The sequence below is a fragment of the Erpetoichthys calabaricus genome, chromosome 3 (assembly GCF_900747795.2).
Source record: "Erpetoichthys calabaricus chromosome 3, fErpCal1.3, whole genome shotgun sequence".
Lineage (NCBI taxonomy): Eukaryota > Metazoa > Chordata > Cladistia > Polypteriformes > Polypteridae > Erpetoichthys > Erpetoichthys calabaricus.
This window is the reverse complement of record NC_041396.2, coordinates 166,598,268-166,614,852: the sequence shown is the minus strand read 5'-3', so window position 1 is coordinate 166,614,852 and position 16,585 is coordinate 166,598,268. Positions and strand designations below refer to the sequence as shown.

Genomic DNA, 16,585 nt, shown 5'->3' with positions numbered 1-16,585 from the left:
CCTAGGATAAGCTTTTCTCAGACAATAATTATGAATGAGGCTTTGTCTTTGCTCAAATACAGAACAGGGCCTTTTCCTGGATTTTGGGTTCCAAAGTAGTTTACAGTTCCTTTCTGACAAAGTGTAATAAGGGTGCAAAATTTTGTTGGGATTAGACCAAGGGCATGGAATTGTACAAAAAATACAAAACTCACACATCCCCATGTTGAGCTTAATATATAAGATTTTATTATACTATAGTACAGTATAGTATAGCATAACATAAAACATTCTGAAACTTGTTTAAACTAATCCAGGTCATAGGTAATCAAAGCCTATCCTGGTTTAAACTAATCCAGGTCATAGGTAATCAAAGCCTATCCTGGCCGCACTGGGTACAAGTCAATTGCAAGGCCCACTCCCACACACTAAACTGCAGTTAGTTTAGTCACAATTATCCCTTCCTGCATGACTTTGAAATGGGGGAGGAAAAACCGAAGTAACAACCAGACAGACACATGCTCCACTAAATTTTATTACTGTATATTATATACTCACAAATCATGGTACCATCGAATGCTGCCATGATGCATGTTGTTCAGCAGGTAAGAATAAAAATTTCAGTGCATTCCGTGCAAGTGACAATAATGACCCTGTAAAACCTACAGAATAAACCTTTGTAAGTGATTTTGGAAAATGAATGAATGAGTGAGTGAATGATGGGCACAAGATAACACAATAGCAGGCTTTGCCAAGCTGTTCCAACTTGTGGAATTTTAGAGCCAAATAAACGAGGAAACGACCGCACTACTGAAATGAATAACGGTACTTTAATTTCAATAGAGATGTGTGTGGCCTTTAAAAATAACTTTTATTCACTCGTGCTGCCTTTTGAGTGTTGAAAGTGTTGGCCATATTGAGTTGAGAGGAACCAAACTATGTAAAGGCCGCCAGAGAAGGCAAATAATCACCCAGCGTACCGTGCTCACTGTAGTCGAAGACAGCAATATTCCTGACCGCCACTACCGATTCAGGCAGAACGCATCGAGTACAGAGCAAGAGAGCTCTGCTCGAGCGGACTCGGTTATGCCTTCTTACGTTATTAATAGCAACCTCTCTTTAAAACAATACCACAAAATAAAAGAAACATTAATATTGAAAGCTTTGTTCCTGCTTCCCTTCCCACATCACCGACATAATTCTACCCACAATACGAAATAGGAACATAGCCTATATTTAAAACTGATTTTGTTCATCATGTGCTTTGTTTTGACGTAAAACTCTGAAAGGGGACCCATTCGTGTTTTTTGTTGATTTTTTTTTTTTTTTTTTTTCGGATGAACTGGGGTGTCCACTTTGCATCGAGCACGGCCTACTCTCTCATCATCCGGGGGATGGATTTCTGAAGCCAGGCTGATGAAGACGCCTTTCCGAAGCTCGCGTCAGAGAAAGAGAGAGAGAGAGTAAGAACGCGTTTTAAGCGTTTGCATTTTAATTGGCCGAGGCAACTTGGCTTTTTTGAGTTTTGCATTGGGGAGTAGCATTGTTTTTGATTGCCGCTTTGCTTTGTTCCTTTTCACTGGTTATTAGATAAGGGCAAATTAAGAACACATCGCCGTTCTGCCACACTGTAAATGATGAGAAAGATTACGGGATAACATATCGAAAAAATATTTTGAGAGTACAAAGGGATTTAGAGACTACGGCAAATAACGTGGGGGGTGAGCAGGCGGGTCCGGGTCCAGCACGCCGTTGGTGGAGGGAAGGCGGAGAGAGACGCCGTGTGAGCTGCTAGCGTCGGCGCTGCCACCGCCGCCACCCGAGAGCAGACGACTGGGGTAAGCGACATAGTGTTGGCGGCGACTGCGACTCATGGCCCGCCAGCCCAGCCTTTTCATTCAAGGTAGGCCCCTTTATGCTCGTTCAGTGTCACTTCGATACAGTTGCCGGTATTATATTCCCTTGATGAATCTATTGCAAGGACTCCTTTGGGGGAAAAAAAGCGTCCCAGTTGACATTTTTATTTGCAGAGATCACCTTCTTCGACCCTAGATGTTTTGAAAAAAGCCAGCAAATGTACTCGCGGCCTACTGGCGACTAAGACGTGTTCAGTGTTCTATTCTCGGAAAGACGAAGTAAAAAAAACCAAAAAAAACAGGTTACTTCATTACCACCAGCTTCATTTAACTATGCATGATGCTAAAACTATGCGTGCAAATCTGTTTTGAAAGGGTGTTTGCATGGCTTGCTAAGCAGCAGTAAGGTAAGCCTTGCGGATTTTCAATTAAGTACGTACAGGTTAGGTTGATTTAATTTTTATGCACATGCCACATTATACGTTTGTGCAGCATGCATTTGTAAAGTGGTTTAGACTTTTTTTTGGGTAGCCTGTGAATCAGTAGTCCACAGTGTAATGAATTGTTACATTTTAAATGTTAGCATTCACACTTACCTTTCATTTATTCGTGTCTAAGCTGATTAAGCGGTTTGATTATTGCAAACAGCCCATGCTTTAAATCATTTGAGGTGCTAGAAAACATTTTAATATTACACTCTTAAACCTACAACATGTTTCACTTTGCAGCCAGTGGTTAAAGTCTAATTTATAAATGTTCATTGATCCATTTTCAATCATAGGACTTCCTGCAATCCTAAAATGAATCTATGTATTGGCACCATGAACAGCAAAGTGAGAACTAACACTGGACTCACTCATGTTTGGCTGGTTTATGGTTACCAGTTGAACTACCCTGGGATCATGAAAATAGGCATTTCCCAGCTCAGGATTTCAACCAAGGACCATGGAGTGGTGTGGCAGCTGGCCCCTGTGCTGTCTGTTTTGATAATTACAGTCCGTGAATTTCTTTTGGGATTATAAACTCCTGGTAAGGCACTCATTCTTTTTGTGCCCTCTAAGTGGTGTGTTAGGAGGAAGTCGGTAAATACTTTATTGAAGTTTAGTTATTGTTATCTTGGCCATTGTATCATTATACACTTCATACATTCACTTGTCAAATTTGAAATTAGCTCTGTTGTATGTGTATACAAACAGTTTGGTTTTACCTGGTTTACAAATTAATGCAGTTCTTTGTTTTATTTAACAAGCAATCTCCCTGAAGGCATTTAGTAGAGCGGATCTGCACTTTTATTTGAAAATTAGTTTTCTTAACATGGACACCTCCCATGAATGACGCTGCACAAAGTACCCATTGATGGTTTAGAGGCAGTATGTTACTGATAACATATTTGGATGTCATACTTAAGTTCCGTATTTAAATCTTGAAAGTGTCTTATTTATGAGGTTTCAGAAGCTAAATATGCAGTCCATTCCACAATTATTGGCATCCTTGGGAAAGATGATTAAAAAGGGTTATATGAAAAATTGCGTTTTGGTAAATTACTTAAATCTCTCAGTGAAAGAAAACAGAGAAATCCAACCTTTCAGTGAAGTATATTTATTTTGAGAAAAAACAGTTCCTCATCAAGAAATAATTATATGTAGCACAACCACATGTACCACAATTATTGGTAACCCAACATTTAATACCTTATACATCCTCCCTAGTCGTCTTCTATAACATCTTATAAGGTTAGAGAATATAGAGAAGGAAATATGCCACTATTTCTTTTTACTTACGGTAATCTCTCCACATTATCCAGGGTCCTCTCTTCTGCACTCTCCTCTTGAGCTCTTTCCACAGGTCTTTAATGGAGCTATGAGATGCTTTTTAAGAGGCTTGATTTTGGGTTCCTTTAACCATTTTTGTTTTAAATTTGTGCATGTTTTGGATTACTGTCCTGCAGGAATCGCCAACCATGACCCACTTTTCCTTTTCTTGGCGGAGATGAGACATTTTTCATTTTAACATTTTCTGGTATTTCATAGAGCCCATGATGCCATGTACCCTAACAAGTTCCATTTTTCTGAATACACAGACCCACAATATCTCAGAACCTTCACCATACTTGTCAGTGTGAAATCAGATTCTTTTTGGTATATCATTTTTACAACAAACCCACTTAAGAGGTTTGTTGCCAGAAAGCTCAGTTTTTGTTTTGTCTGACCATAGAACATAGTTTGAGTCAGAGTTTCAGTAGCATTTAGCAAACTCCAGACGCTTATGTTTGTGGTTAAATAACAGGAAATATTTTTTTCTGGCATGGCTTATAAATAATCTCTTGGCATGGAGGTGGAGTCTGATGGTCATTTTGGAAACATGGTGACATGCTACTTTTTTCTGTATTTCTCCAGATCCTTATGGATTTTTTTTTTTTTTTACCTCTGTTACCATCCTCCTCACTGCAGAGTTAACTTGGGTTCTTTTCCACGCAAGTTGGCAACAGTTCTAGTTGATATGACCTTTTTAATTTTTGTCCTAACTGTTGATATGTGTTTTTTATAGCCCTTCCCTGATTTATGAAGGTCAACACACTTTTCCCTCATTTGATTTGTATGTTGTCTTTCCCATGTTGATGAATGAATAAGGGAATTTGGCCTGTTTGCCACATAATATTTATACCCCAGTGAACATACACACTGATCAACTTAAAGAAAGATATACCGGTAAATGGAAAAAAATGCTTCAGTTACACTTTATTCATAAGCATTTCTAGGGTAGCCAATAATTGTGGCACATGTGGTTTTGTTAATTACTCATCAATAAATAGTTATTTTTTCTAAAAAAATACTTAAAGGTTGTATTTGTCTCATTTTTCAGATTCAGCTGTATATGTCACCCCAATGATCACCTGGCTTTGATCATTTGCCACTTTTAATAGATGGTAAGTGATAAATCCCGACCAGCCTGGATGATGCCAAATGCCACTCACACAGGCTGAAATCTTCACAGTTTAATTACACTTGTGAGCACTTTTCCCAGGGCTCCTAACATGCTTTCAGCAGGTAATTAACATTTTTATAGCATATAATTCTGGTCACTCCCTTTGCAGGTTCTTGTAGTATGGGCCACAATTTTATTGTTTAAAAAAATAATCGTTTTAGTAATACATTTAAAAAATGAAATTTATAGTATAAATGAAAAGGTATATTTTAAATTATTTTGGTTTATTTTTCCATATAAAGCTAAAAATTGTTTGTGGTGCTGGGATATATTCTACCAGAAGTGATGATCCATATAAGAGAGTTCCTTTCAACTATGTGATGGAGCACTACCTAAGTGAACAGCACTAACCATTCATTCATTTGATATATACTTTATGGATTATTATGTTATGCTCATAATTTGAATGAAGACTTTGTATGGTGTTGTGCAAATAGTACACTCATTGTCTGTTTGATTTATCCTGATTCTTCCAATCTAGGCTTAAATAACTTGCTGTATGTCTCAGGCGTGAGGGAGACAGCCACTCCTGTATCTGTGCAAATTTCATGATTGATTGTTGCCCTCATGAAATGCCTGTTATGGGTGTATTGATTGGAGTATGAATAAATTTAATTGGTCAGGTCTCCAGATTTGGTTATTTCATGGTATGTAAGCATATGGGAGAAAAAGACTGAGACTTTATTTTTCGTAAAGAACTTCTGTGCATTGAAGCATGAAATGGTTATTAAGATGAACCAGGGTTGTATAAAATTAAACAATGCTGGATGATTTGTTAGCTTTCAGTGGACAGTTGTTGAGTTCCTTTGTCATTACAAGTAATATAAGCAAGTATGTGTAAATCACAGCTTTATTGACATACTGTATCACAAAAAATTTAAAAGCTAGTGGCAGAAGAATTAACTTTAAATAGTAACATTATAAAATAAACACAACTTTAAAATTAAAGTGAATACTTGTAGTTTTCCAAACTCAATTTTAAAGCTGTGTTTAAGTCCAATGGTACATTTTTTAATAACAATAAAATAAATGCTGGTAAATAAGACCTTAAAGTAAGAAAAAAGCCTGAACAACTGGATGACTCTGTAATCCACGCAATATCCACATAGTGGTTCATCATGGGGCTATCAGCAAGTCCAGTTAATGTGCACATTCCTTTAGAGCTTTGATTTTACAATAACTGCAGTGCCTGTTCAAGTAGATGGATCTTACAGTGGGTTTTAAACCAGCTTATTGAAGTACATTTGTTCAAATGCAAATTACCTGAAAATAATGTCTGTGTGGGGTTTTAAGATTTGTTGTAAGATATATTTATCCATTTTTTTTTTTACAAATCTTGCTGTGGTTTTAAAACTGAATGAAAAGTTGCACTACCATTTCTTTGTTTTTTTTTTTTTTTTCCACACTTGGCCATGAGTTGGGAGTTGGTGCTTTTTAGTTTTGTCAGTGGATAGTTCATTACAAGAAATTCATACTGAGTGATTATTGTGACACTAGTTTTTACAAAGCAAAGTACTTCATTAATAGTATAAGTCAGTACCGCACACTTATTGAAAGAAAACTTATGAGTTACCACTTCCCAGGGTGGAATATCCACAGGTCTGGCCAATAATTGAATTCCCTAGGAGAAAATTATTGTCCTCTAACCAAAATTTCACTCCCTAAACACACCGTTTGGAGAAATTTTGCATACTTGTGTATCAAGTTCTAAAAATGCCTCTTAGAGGCACTTCTCTAATAAAGCACAGATGCAGTTACTAAATAAAACTCTCCGTATATCACTGCTGTCTTGTCATAAGCAGTTATAAGTCTTGTTATAAGCAGTTCTACTGTAATATACTGTATATTTGAATCTTTCATATTTTCTCTTGGCAACATACCGTTTACCGTTGCATACCATTTAAAATGTTTTCTGAGTTTTTTTGGCTTTCCCCTGCTTTGTAAGAGGCAGTTATATTAAGTTTGAAGTCTTCAGTCAGCTGCTTGGAGTAAATCATATTTGTTTAGTTTAGGAACAGCATCTTAAATGGGTATACATTATCTTTTCAACTGTGAAATATTCTTCCTCTGGTTTAATTTAAGGCCTAGCAAGCTTTGAGGACCAAAAAATCATATGTAAGGATGCCCAAATTTTAGTACACTCCACATTCCCAAATAGGTTGTAACTGTGTCTGTGAATTAAAGAAGCCCTTCTGCTTGTCATAGTAAAGTACAAAGTAGTTACACGACAAATATTTTTGTTTTTCTGTTTCAGCACTGAATAGATCAGAATGCAAGAAGGATGGAGGATATAAGTCTATCTGGGGTTTTGGTGTTCCAGATGAGAATGAAGGCAAAGCAGAAAAGAAGTAAGGCCTTATTTATGTTAAGCACTACTAGGTAGAGCCGTCTCAGCGCTTTGTGTGTGATGCATTGTCATTTACAATGCATGTAGCTAAACGGTTTTTCTTTTTTAATATGTGGAAATATCAAGATGTGATCTTCATTTAAGTAGTGTCTTTGGGTAAAGGGGATGTAACCTAAAAAAGAGAGAAAATTACTTTGCAATAATTTATTCAATGAAAAATTAATATATTTCTGTCTGTGTAAGATGTCAGTACATCCTTGGCTCTAATAACTGGTATTGCACCATTTGGCAGAAACAACTTCAAGTAAACATTTTCTAGAACTGTCTGCCAGTCTCTGACATTGAGTAAGAGAAAGTTCTTGCCACTTATGCATGCTGTTTTTTTTTAGCTGTGTGATGTTTGAAGTATGTGCTGCGTGCATGGACCGCTTCAAATACTCCCACAGAATCTCAACGGGATTCAGAATTAAGGTTTGACTTGGCCAATCCAGAACACTCGATTTCTTTCTTTTCAGCAATTCCTTGGTGGTTTTACTGGAATATTTATGGTTATTGTTATAACTTAATGTCCACTTGGTCGTGCTTCAGTTTTCTGACAGATGGGTCTCATGTTATCCTCAAGCAACCTCTGATGTGATGAAGAACTCATAGTGTATTCTATGATGGTGAGCTGCTCAAGCCCTGATGCAGTAAAGCAGCCCCAAACAATAAGATTTCTGCTACAGGGGCTCCTTGGGTTACGACACAGTTCCATTCCTACAACAGTGATGTAACACGAATTTTGGTGCAAGTCGAAATGCACTCTAGCCGAAGTCACTTACCTATCCTAACACATTTGCAAAATCATAATCTACATAAAAACACAACTAAGCCACAGAAAAAGGAAAAGGACATAAATATACTGTACTGTACACTGTACTGTAGTAACAGAAAAAATGACAAAAAATTAGTGTAAAAAAAACCTCTTTACCTTTATTACTTCTGATCACTTTACAATGTCTAATTTCACTTCCATCGTGATGGCTTTCCTCTTCTTCGCAGCACTACCATCTGAAGACTCTGTCTTTTGTTTAGGAGCCATGATAAGGGCCACAAAGTTGCCAAACAAAGCCACACAAACGGAACACTTCCTCCGCACGCAACAAAAGTAGTTCGCCAACTCCCTCACTCATACTCTGCGTTACTGCGTATTCTTCTGCTGCGCGCAACCAAACTAGTTTGCCCATGTAGTCTAAGTATGACGCTAATGGCGGAAGCCGAAACACTCGTGTCTCAATTTTTTTAAGTTTTTATGGGAGTGAGCATTGTAAACTCGAAACGTTGTTTGTTGAGATGTTGTAACCCAAGGACTCCCTGTATTGTGCTTTGTAGTTTGTATCAGGTTCTTCTGTTCAAATAGTGTCCTTAGTTTTTGCCGCATGTCTTCTGGTACTTTGGCCGGATTACTCGAACGTTTACCTAATCTGTGCAAGGCACATTGTTCCAGAAGTCCTGTGGCCTCATGCATAGCACTGTGCATAGAGTTCACACTAAAACATGGCGTAAGGACAAAAGTGGAAATGTGTGTACGCACAAAAAAATCCAGATGCATAAATCTGTGCGTTCGCCAACTTCCACGTTCTTCCGCTCTATAAACCCTGGTCAGCGTGAAAAGTAACGCACGTTCATGTGCCTGCTGCCTCTCCCAGAATTCTGCCTCTTTGAATATGCAAATCAATATAAATAGCCCTTAAGTCTCAGCGTTTTGTGAAAAAGCAATGGCAAAAGCATGGGGGAAAATAGAAGAATTTCAGCGAATACCAAGGAAAACGTACTATTTGTTGGTTTAAACAGTGGTATAAACAACAAAAGGAAGTTGATCGAGTGACATAGAGTGTCGGAGAAACTCAAAAGCTCAAGTTCACAAAGTTGCACCATGCCAAAATAAAAAAAGAAGTTGTCAGAGTTCAAAGTCGCTGTGAAAAGGCAAGTCGTACCTCACTGTCTGAGTGTCATATGAAAGCTTATTAAGGTACAGAGAAAAGAAAAAAAAAAAAATAGGGACACATTGAGAAAAAGCTTGAAATGTCAACTTTAATCTCGAAATTTCCACTTTAATCACGTAGTTTATTTTGTCATTAAAGAAGAACATCATAAACTTCATCTTTAAATCTAATTTATTAGTTTCTCAAATACCATCATAAGTATAGTAGCATGTTAAATGCTTTGTTTTGTATGTGTTCTTTTATGTTTTCTGTGTGTGAATCACTACGTGCTTCTTAAACAGGACACAGAATCCATTACGTTCGTGATATTACATCTCTCTGAATAATTTAAATACTAAGATGTATACTTGATATCATTTTCAAATTTAAAATCAAGTCTGATCATTTGAGTGAAACATTTAAATTGTAATTTTTGTTGTTGATCATTCCAAGAATTGTTCAGTTTCCAGCAGAGTGATCTTGGGAGGTTTTATTCTAGTGATGTTCAATCAGGTTTTTTAAGGCTGATACTGATCACTGATTTCATGTTACTTGATCGGCCGATTCCAGTATAGATTCATTTTTTTTTTTTTTTTTTTTTTTTTTTTTAAATCTCCCTTTAAAAAACGTTTTACACTAATCTCCTGCATAACCTGGCACATAGAAGCCTTATGTCCAATATTAAAGTAGGCAGTGTAGTGTGGTGGTTCAGGCTTTAGACTTCAAACCCTGAGGCTGTGGATTCAAATCCTGCTACTGACATTGTGTAATCAATAGCAAGTCCCTAGACCTGCCTGTGCGCCAATTGGAAAACCAAAAGAAATGTAATCAATTGTATCATAAATGTTGTAAGTCACCTTGGATAAAATAAGTAAATAAGTAAATTTAAATGTATATATTTATAATCCGACTATAGACCACTGGTGTTAACTGTTCATTTTTTATTTATAAAATTAAATCCGGAATGCTTAATTAATTAATAAATTTTCCTTAAAATGCACACAAATAAAATTTGCACAAAAATATTTTTCCATAATCCATATGGCATTAAAGAAAAAATAATTCTCATAATTACAAGATGTAATATTTATTTTATATGGTGTGCCTATCTGAAAAAAGGCTTATTTAAAAGTAGTTTTCACCATTTGTCTAACAAAAAAATACTTGTACAATCAATTAATTAGTATTGGAAATTAAACACTGCTTAAATGTAAATATACCTGCAGTTACAGGTTGTAATAATTTTTAAACACTAATTGCACTACAACTTTTTTTTTTTTTTAACTGTTAGAAAGTATACATCTATATATATAATTCTCTAAGCCGCCGCCAGAGCGGCATGACACCCATGAAAGCACGCAGGAAGGAGCCATATATAGATTCTCTAAGCCGCCGCCAGAGCGGGCAAGACACCTATGAAAGCACGCAGGAAGGAGCTACGCCCACCAACTCCCATACAATGAAAACTCGCACAGCCACGCCCACCAACTCGGACGCGACGCCTCGGAAAACATGCCGTCATTTCTGCTTGTCTGTGCCACAGTCCACATGCAGCTCTGAGCCACGTTGACTTTTCATTAGTCAACCTCAGTGGAACCTTGGTTCACACAGTGGCAGCGCCAGAGAGAGACAGAGGCACACACACACAGGCAGTGCCAGAGAGAGACAGAGGCACACACACAGGCAGCCCGAGAGAGAGACAGAGGCACACACACAGGCAGCCCGAGAGAGAGACAGAGGCACACACACAGGCAGCCCGAGAGAGAGACAGAGGCACACACACAGGCAGCCCGAGAGAGAGACAGAGGCACACACACAGGCAGCCCGAGAGAGAGACAGAGGCACACACACAGGCAGCCCGAGAGAGAGACAGAGGCACACACACAGGCAGCGCCAGAGAGAGACAGACGCGCACACACACAGGCAGCGCCAGAGAGAGACAGACGCGCGCACACAGGCAGCGCCAGAGAGAGACAGACGCGCGCGCACAGGCAGCGCCAGAGAGAGACAGACGCGCGCGCACAGGCAGCGCCAGAGAGAGACAGACGCGCGCGCACAGGCAGCGCCAGAGAGAGACAGACGCGCGCGCACAGGCAGCGCCAGAGAGAGACAGACGCGCGCGCACAGGCAGCGCCAGAGAGAGACAGACGCGCGCGCACAGGCAGCGCCAGAGAGAGACAGACGCACACACACACAGGCAGCGTGATAGAGAGAGCCACGCACACACACACACAGGCAGCGTGATAGAGAGAGCCACGCACACACACAGACAGCGCCAGAGAGAGACAGAGGCACACACAGGCAGCCCGATAGAGAGAGACGCGCACACACACAGGCAGCGCGAGAGAGAGACGCGCAATCCTTTAAAACTGAGGTTAAAACACAATGAAGGAAGCAGTCTTTAAAAACCAATAAGCCTTGTGCCTCTTTTTCATTAGCGTCTCACCTGCTTCACCAATGTAGGCCCTGCAACAGTCGAGACGCTCTCTCAGCAGCTGACCTCTGTGCCTGACTCCACTACTGTCAGTCGCCTGATTAAAAATGGCCTTTTGAAGGGGAGCTATGGACCCGCTATACCACAGGAACACATTGCCTTCGAGCCTGCTCTCGCTCACTCTAACGTACCGGCTTTCTCTCTCTCCTCACTCACTCGCACACTGCACAGGGGAGAAATGCCCGCAGCACGACTCCACCCGGAAACCATTTCAGCCACACTTCTACGCCCCTCGCTATGCTGTGAGTGCGATGATTATTTATTTAAAAATGGCCTTTTGAAGGAGAGCTGTGGACCCACTATACCACAGGATCACCTGTGACATTGCCTTCACATTGTTTTCCTTTTATTTATGATCCCGTCGAGCAGATCAGACACCCAGGCAAACAACACTGAATAATCAATAGCTGCAACCACTTTGCCCGCCCCAATTCCTCACCTGAGTCGGTTTCGTCTGAGTGTTTCCCAAACTCGGTCCTGGTGAACCCCTGTGGATGCAGGGTTTTGTTCCAACCAGATTCCTAATCATTAATGCCGGTGAAACTCATCAGGGGTAAGTCGGTTTTTCAAACGCGGCCGTGTAGCAGATTAGTCTAGCAGGATGTAATAATCCAAGATGAATGCGTGCCCCCGCGCTGAGTGAAAAGCCAACGTATATTGAGTCTAGAAAACATGATCAGCAAGTCTTTGATAGGCTGCAACAAAATGATGAAAGAATGGGCGCATTTTTTTTCTCACAAGCTGGGTGGGTGTTAGTTAGTTAGTTAGTTAATTAGTTACTCGAAGGATTTCAAGATTTAATATGCACAAGCGGTAACACTGCAAAAGCACCCCAAACCAGAAAAGACGGCTGGCAAAAAGTGAGCGACAAATTAAACGCGTGTGCATTGTACTTACTGAAATCAGCGTTACGGATTTTGCAAATGTTCATTTTTTTCCCTCTGCTTAAAAACAGTAAAAAAAAGCGGCATGATTATGCGGACGCCGCAGGTTGGTATGCAGCATGTAAAACAGTTTGTCGCGGATAATTTGCCTTTTACTTTAACACGAAGACAATTTCCTGTTAGATTTGCCTTTGCGATGACAATTAATAAGGCACAGGGCCAAACTTTCAAAAAGATGTGCATGTATCTGCCAAAACCAGTTTTCAGTCACGGACAGTTGTATGTTGCTCTCTCCAGAGTTCCATCTTTTCATTCACTTACTGGTATGCCTGCAGGAACACGTGCAGCGAGCGACACACACACACACACGCACACAGAGAGGTGCGCGCGAGAGAGAGCGAGCGATGGATGCATAACAATAAGAATACTTCATTACATTGATATACCGGTGTTTTCAGTATTCAAAGCGCTATCCACACAGGGAGAAACCGGGAAGCGAACCCAAAATCTTCCACAGTCTCCTTACTGCAAAGCAGAAACACTACCACTGTGCTACAAAGCAGTTAAAGAATGCACCGGGCTCGATTTTGTTTTCACTTCTGTTTACAGCGATTGGATCGTAGCGTGCATTATTGCAATGTTACTTTTCTTGGTGGCTTATTACATTACGGATGTTTCACATGTTAATTTTTTCCCTGTGCTTAAAAAACATTAAAAAAGTGTTTCTCAACTGTGACTCCGGAACAACTCAGTACGCAAGCTATATTAAGCGTCAACAACGAAGACTCGCTACACCTTAATGAACAAGTGCAGAAACTTATCCCTACCGAAGAAGTAACTTTCACCAGTGTGGCCTCCATCGTCACAGACGATCCCGCTTTCAGTCATGGACAATTGTATGTTGCTCTCTCCAGAGGTCTATCTTTTCATTCACTCACAGTGGTATCCACAAACCCACCCCATTTGGACAACTGTGTCGTTCAGGAAGTGTTCACCAATCAATACATAATTATGCGGCGTATGCTACGCCGTCGGTTGGCTAGTTTACTATATTTATCCAGGTGTTTTTTTCTTCAGTGTATCAGTTAGACAGTCATAATTCTTGAGGTGTAATTATAAATATGGATTACCATTTTAATAATACAGTACTTGTTTCTTACCAAAACACACAGCAAGAAATAACACAGTAAAAGCCACAAATTTATCAAATGTTCATTGGTTCTTTATCAAGAAGACTCTAAACTAACATGCTTAACAAGTTTATAAGAAAAGGACACATTTTTCTGTTAAGCTAACAAGCCTGTTGTTTACTAAGCAGCATTTTCAAATTCATCTTTTTTTTCTTTTTCAAATTAAAAATATGCTGCTATATTTGAAACAAGCTTGCTTTCTGAATTCAAATGGTATCTGTTTTAATTTAATGGACAAAATAAAAAGGTTTGAATTCATTAAAGTGGGTTTTCTTGCAGTTTGTCTACTTGTACAAGAAGACTTCTGATTCCCTTTTCTCAATTTATTAATCCACTTTCTTTTTATTTCAGTTGTCTCTTGCAAAATGAACCTTGTCTTACTTAGTTTGCGTGACAGGAAGTTCACTACAAAAAAAAAGCAATGAGCTGGCTCAATTACTGTCATATCTCATTTAACGTTGCACTGCAATTACTATAAAGCCTAGAAAACCAGGGGCTGAAAAGATCAGCTTTAATGAAAATCAGCCGATCAATCTAAGCACTCAATTTTATTCCCTCACAATCGCCCAGCCACACCTTACTCAGTGGCTTATTCAGTTGCTTGCTGTCCAGCTTCTTTGAAAAGTGATAAAAAGCATTTTTTGTAGTAGTTTTTCTAGTCCATTGTTAATATGAAATATTTGTTTTCAGTTATGAGTAACACTAAATACAAACTACTTAGATAAACTTGCATCTTTACTTTAATTCAGATGTTGGCAGTTTTGATTTTGCAGAGGATAGTGATCTTTAATTTAAACACTGAATTTAATATTAACATTTTTTTAGTTTGTGTAGTGGATAGTTAAAACAAAACACCTTCAGGCGAAGAGGTAAATAACGTTATACCATAGTTGACTGAAAAGTCAATGATTATGTGAGTTGACTGGTATAAAATATATATAATAATTATATGAAAATTTCATTTGTTTGCTTTAATGCTTAACTCTTTCAAATATGCATTCTTGGTAATGGTGTGCAGGGCAGGAAACGGCCCCGGTCAGGAACCAGCACTTGTCATATACCACATAAACCTAAGTCAGTGGTTCTTAGCCACCATAGGTGGGTGTTACTGGATTGCAATCACATGAAACTTGTTCATAGTTGTAACAGATAGCCTGGCCACAAACAGACACGATACCAATGTTCAAAACACACAGGTTTATTTACAATAACATTTACAATTTGGTTCCACCCACGCACACACTATTCCTCAGTCCTTTCTCTCTTCGGCCACCTCCACTCCTCTGTCGCAAGCTCCATCTTCCTCCTCCTGACTCTGGCTCCTCGAAGGGAGTGAGGCGGCCCCTTATATCACACCCCGGATGTGTTCCAGGTGCTCGGTAATGGTCTTCCGGCAGCACTTCCTGGTGTGGCGGAAGTGCTGCCCTTGCAACCGGAAGTACTCCGGGCGTACACAGGTCCTGGAGCGGCAGCACTTCTTGGTGTGGAGGAAGTGCTGTCCTCCATGGCTGAGGAACCATCCAGGCAGCCCCTTGATGGAAATCAGGGGGGCTGCCCTCTTGCATCCAGGGAAAATATTGCCTCTTTCCCGGTCCTTCCCTGATCCAGGCATCCTGGTGGAGCAAGGTCCCTGGTTGTCTGCCACACAGTATAAAATCAGATACCCTCATGCATAAGTGATTAGACTTTGTTAGCACTGGTTTTCATAGGGAGTAGCGCACTGGCTGATGGGGAGTTTGTAGTCCCCACTTCAACATTTCCATAAGGTTGTTTGTCTGGGTTTGTAAAAAAAATAAAAATAAATAAATAAATGGTGTGTTATGGTGTGGGTCTGCTAATTTTTGTTTTCCTAGTGCATTCCTATAGCCCTAGCCCCAGAAACTATAGATGGTTTAATACAGAATGAGTAAACTTAAAAAGAAATTGTTGGGGCACAGCATATATTATTTGCATATGTTTTCGCTTTAAATATTAGCACAGTTTTTTTTTTTAATTAATTGGACTTCCCTGCATTGCGCTGCCAATGAACAGAAAACAGCTTCAGCATTTATTGGCAAAAAGCAAAACAACACAGCTGGGAACCAAAAAAAAAAATGATGTAGAAGCAATATTTTTGTATAAAATATTTATAAATAAAATAAAAAAAAAAAAAAGATTTCAGTGAAATTTCAGGGGAATATATATTTGAAGAATTTGGAAAGTATTCAGAACTTTTCACTTTCTGTACACTATTTGTTTTGTGGTTTTAATATTAAAAAGTTAAATTTGCCATTTTTGTCCTTTAGTCTATTCTCAATAACCCCAAATGACCCATAATAACTGAAAACATGTTTTCGGAAATGTTTGCAAATTTATTAAAAATCAAACTGAGATCTCTCATTCATCAAAGTATTCAGACATGAAATTCAGTGCTTTGTGGAAGCCCTTTTGACAGCAATTCCAGCTTCAAGTCTTAAAGTCACTACAAGCTATGCACATTTGGATTTGGGCAGTTTTTCCCTTTGTTCCTGGTAGATCTTTCATGTTCTGTTAATTTGAATTGGCAGTGCCTGTTAACTGCCGTCTTAAGTTTCTCAACCAATGTTCTGTAGGGTTTAAGTGTAGACTTTGGCAGGGCCACTCAAGGACAGTTGGAGACTTGTCCCGGATCCACTCCAGCATTGTCTTGAATATACTTTGGATCATTGTTGTGTTGAAAGGTGAACTGTCCCCCCAGTCTGAGATCATGTGCTCTCTGGAGCAGGTTTTCTTCAAGTACATCTCTGTATTTGGCTGCATTCTTGCTTCTCTCAATTCTGACCAGTCACCAACACCCTGCTTTTGAGAGACACCACCAAAGCATGATTCTACCATGACTGTGCATCACTGTATTCACTGGTATTTGGC

At 39.3% G+C, this 16,585-nt stretch overlaps 1 protein-coding gene across 8 annotated transcripts in view; it reads left to right on the top strand.

Moving 5' to 3' along the window:
* The first annotated feature begins 1,011 nt into the window (after positions 1-1,011).
* Positions 1,012-16,585, top strand: part of senp6a (SUMO specific peptidase 6a) — a 162,090-nt gene continuing 146,516 nt past the window's right edge. For 4 of the 8 annotated variants that reach the window (XM_028797491.2, XM_051925556.1, XM_051925554.1 and 1 more), the window contains exons 1-2: positions 1,457-1,882; positions 7,075-7,168. In XM_028797491.2, coding sequence (XP_028653324.1) covers positions 1,852-1,882; positions 7,075-7,168 — 125 coding nt within the window. In that variant the 5' untranslated portion in view covers positions 1,457-1,851. The other 4 variants (XM_028797497.2, XM_051925555.1, XM_028797500.2 and 1 more) reach the window with 4 other exon arrangements.